Below are 2,468 nucleotides of genomic sequence, written 5' to 3'. Positions count from 1 at the left end.
GATTAATGTCGTATGGCGGGGGCCTGCTGTATATATATGTATATATATATATATATATATATATATATATATATATATATATATATATATATATATATATATATATATATATATATATATATATATATATATATATATATATATGTATATGTATACAGTATATACATATATATATGTATATATATATATATATATATATATATATATATATATATATATATATATATATACATATATATATATATATATATATATATACATATATATATATATATATATATATATGTGTGTGTGTATTATATGTATATATTTGGCAATGTATGTATGTGTGTATGTTAACGATAGGTGCACAGGCCGTCATTCAGATGGGACTGAAATTCGACATGGAGATGGGTTTTCACATACCAAGTAGATTAGATAATCACAATTATTCAGTTGATATTTTTTGGTGAAAATACTCAATGCTCGCATACTGTATATTGTCAAAATAGGTGCCTGCGTAGAAGGAGCCTAGAGAGAAAAGCTTTTCATAACTTCATGTCTATAACACCCCTGACTCTGGGCTCACAGAGACTAGAATAGAAACTGTGTGTATGTATAATAAATAGAGCAACTTCTGGACCCTGGTCAAACCTGCTGATGACCTGATGGATGCAGTGTTCCCAAGCATCTTACAAAACTACTACAAACCGGATTGATTTTGCGAGAGAGCAATCTTAGCCGTTAGAATGCATTAGTCACCAACCTAAATCATCAGTTACTGAAAATGCTACCAGGCAACGAGACATCCTATGACTCGATCAACATAATCATGGACTCTAAACTGTAAACTCTTTGGACCCTTCAGGATGTCCTCCTCATGTCCTGCACCTCAAAGTTGGAGCCCCAATTTTTCTTCTTCGAAACATGGACAGTCCAAAACTCTGTAACGGAACGCGACTTATCATCAAAATCCTGTATTTGAACTTGGCCGAAGCACAGATCCTGACTGGGTGTGGAACTGGCGAGAATGTTTTCATCCCGCGAATTCCCATCATCCCTAATGATCTGCCTTCCAGTTGCAAGTGCTTGCAGTTCGCAGTCAGGTTGGCTTTTGCAATGACCACCAATGAAGCCCAGGCACAGTCTCTCAGAGTCCCTGACATCAACTTAGAGCAACCTTGCTTTTCTCAAGGGCAACTTTATGTGGCGTGTTCAGGAGTGGGCTCTCCGAAACGCCTCTTCATTTTGTCACCGGAGGAAAAAACAAAGAGCAAAGTTTACGAAAAGGCTCTCCAGTGAATGGTAAGAATTTTCAATTTTTTTCCATATATTTGTGATGCCTCCTTTTGATATTCATTTCTAAGGTTGTTGTTTGTTTTGTCAGATCCTTACATTTAAGGTCGTGGTGCTGTATTCAATTGTAGCTTGATATACAGTATATGTACATTCGGACAAACCTAGCTGGGACCCAGCAGCCAGCTAGCATATATATATATATATATATATATATATATATATATATATATATATATATATATATATATATATATACATATATATATATATATATATATGTGTATATATATTTATTTATATATATATATTATATATTTTTATATATATATATATATATATATATATATATATATATATATATATATATATATATGTGTGTGTGTGTGTGTGAGTGTGTGTGTGTGTGTGTTTGTGTGCATAAACATTACATACCGAACATAACTTATCAATTTAAGCCATTTTTACGTGGACACATTCAGTCTTCCAATCCACTAGTTATCATCACTATCTTTTCTTTTCAAGGTGATATAAACATTTCGAGTTTCTTTCTAAAGATGTTCCCCAAATATGCAATTGAACCTAAATGTGATATACATATTATCATCGAAGCAGACAATAATCCCACACACACATAGATGTATATATACACACACACATATATATATATATATATATATATATATATATATATATATATATATATATATATATATATATATATATATACATATATATATAAATATATATATGTATATATATATAATATATACTTATATTATATATATGTATATATACAGTATATAAAGAGAGAGAGAGAGAGAGAGAGAGAGAGAGAGAGAGAGAGAGAGAGAGAGAGAGAGAGAGAGAGAGAATAAGAGTTTTATAGTGCACGGATTCATCCACAATACAAAATAACAAAGGCAAGCAGCATTGCCATACGTGTAAATATGTGATCTTTTGAACTTCCATACCTATCTATTTGGGGGAATACCATTAGCGCTGCGGCTCAAGAGCGACTTGATACGCTTTGTCATTAATGATGTAAATCTCTAAACAAGAATAATGATGGAGGAAGTAGTGCGGTTATTAGACAACCTAATTGGAAAATCTCTAGGTCACTGGGATTAAACCCGAAGGAAGAGAGCAATTATGGATAAGATAAGAAGATCATTGTATTTAATTGGAGTGTT

The 2,468-nt window shown here is 31.7% G+C and overlaps 1 protein-coding gene across 1 annotated transcript; it reads left to right on the top strand.

The window, feature by feature from the left end:
• Nucleotides 1-906: 906 nt before the first annotated feature.
• Nucleotides 907-1,281, top strand: LOC137637791 (uncharacterized). The gene has a single exon (XM_068369905.1). The coding sequence runs from the start codon at nt 907-909 to the stop codon at nt 1,279-1,281; it is 375 nt and encodes a 124-aa protein (XP_068226006.1).
• The last annotated feature ends 1,187 nt before the right edge of the window (nt 1,282-2,468 follow it).

Source organism: Palaemon carinicauda, chromosome 1 (genome assembly GCF_036898095.1).
Source record: "Palaemon carinicauda isolate YSFRI2023 chromosome 1, ASM3689809v2, whole genome shotgun sequence".
In the NCBI taxonomy this organism is placed as follows: Eukaryota; Metazoa; Arthropoda; class Malacostraca; order Decapoda; family Palaemonidae; genus Palaemon; species Palaemon carinicauda.
The sequence above is the reverse complement of the archived record's forward strand: the minus strand, read 5'-3'. Positions and strand labels throughout refer to the sequence as shown.

What these genes read in the sequence shown, in the direction of transcription:
- LOC137637791 (XM_068369905.1), top strand. Translation starts at nt 907, where the DNA reads ATGGACAGTCCAAAACTCTGTAACGGAACGCGACTTATCATCAAAATC.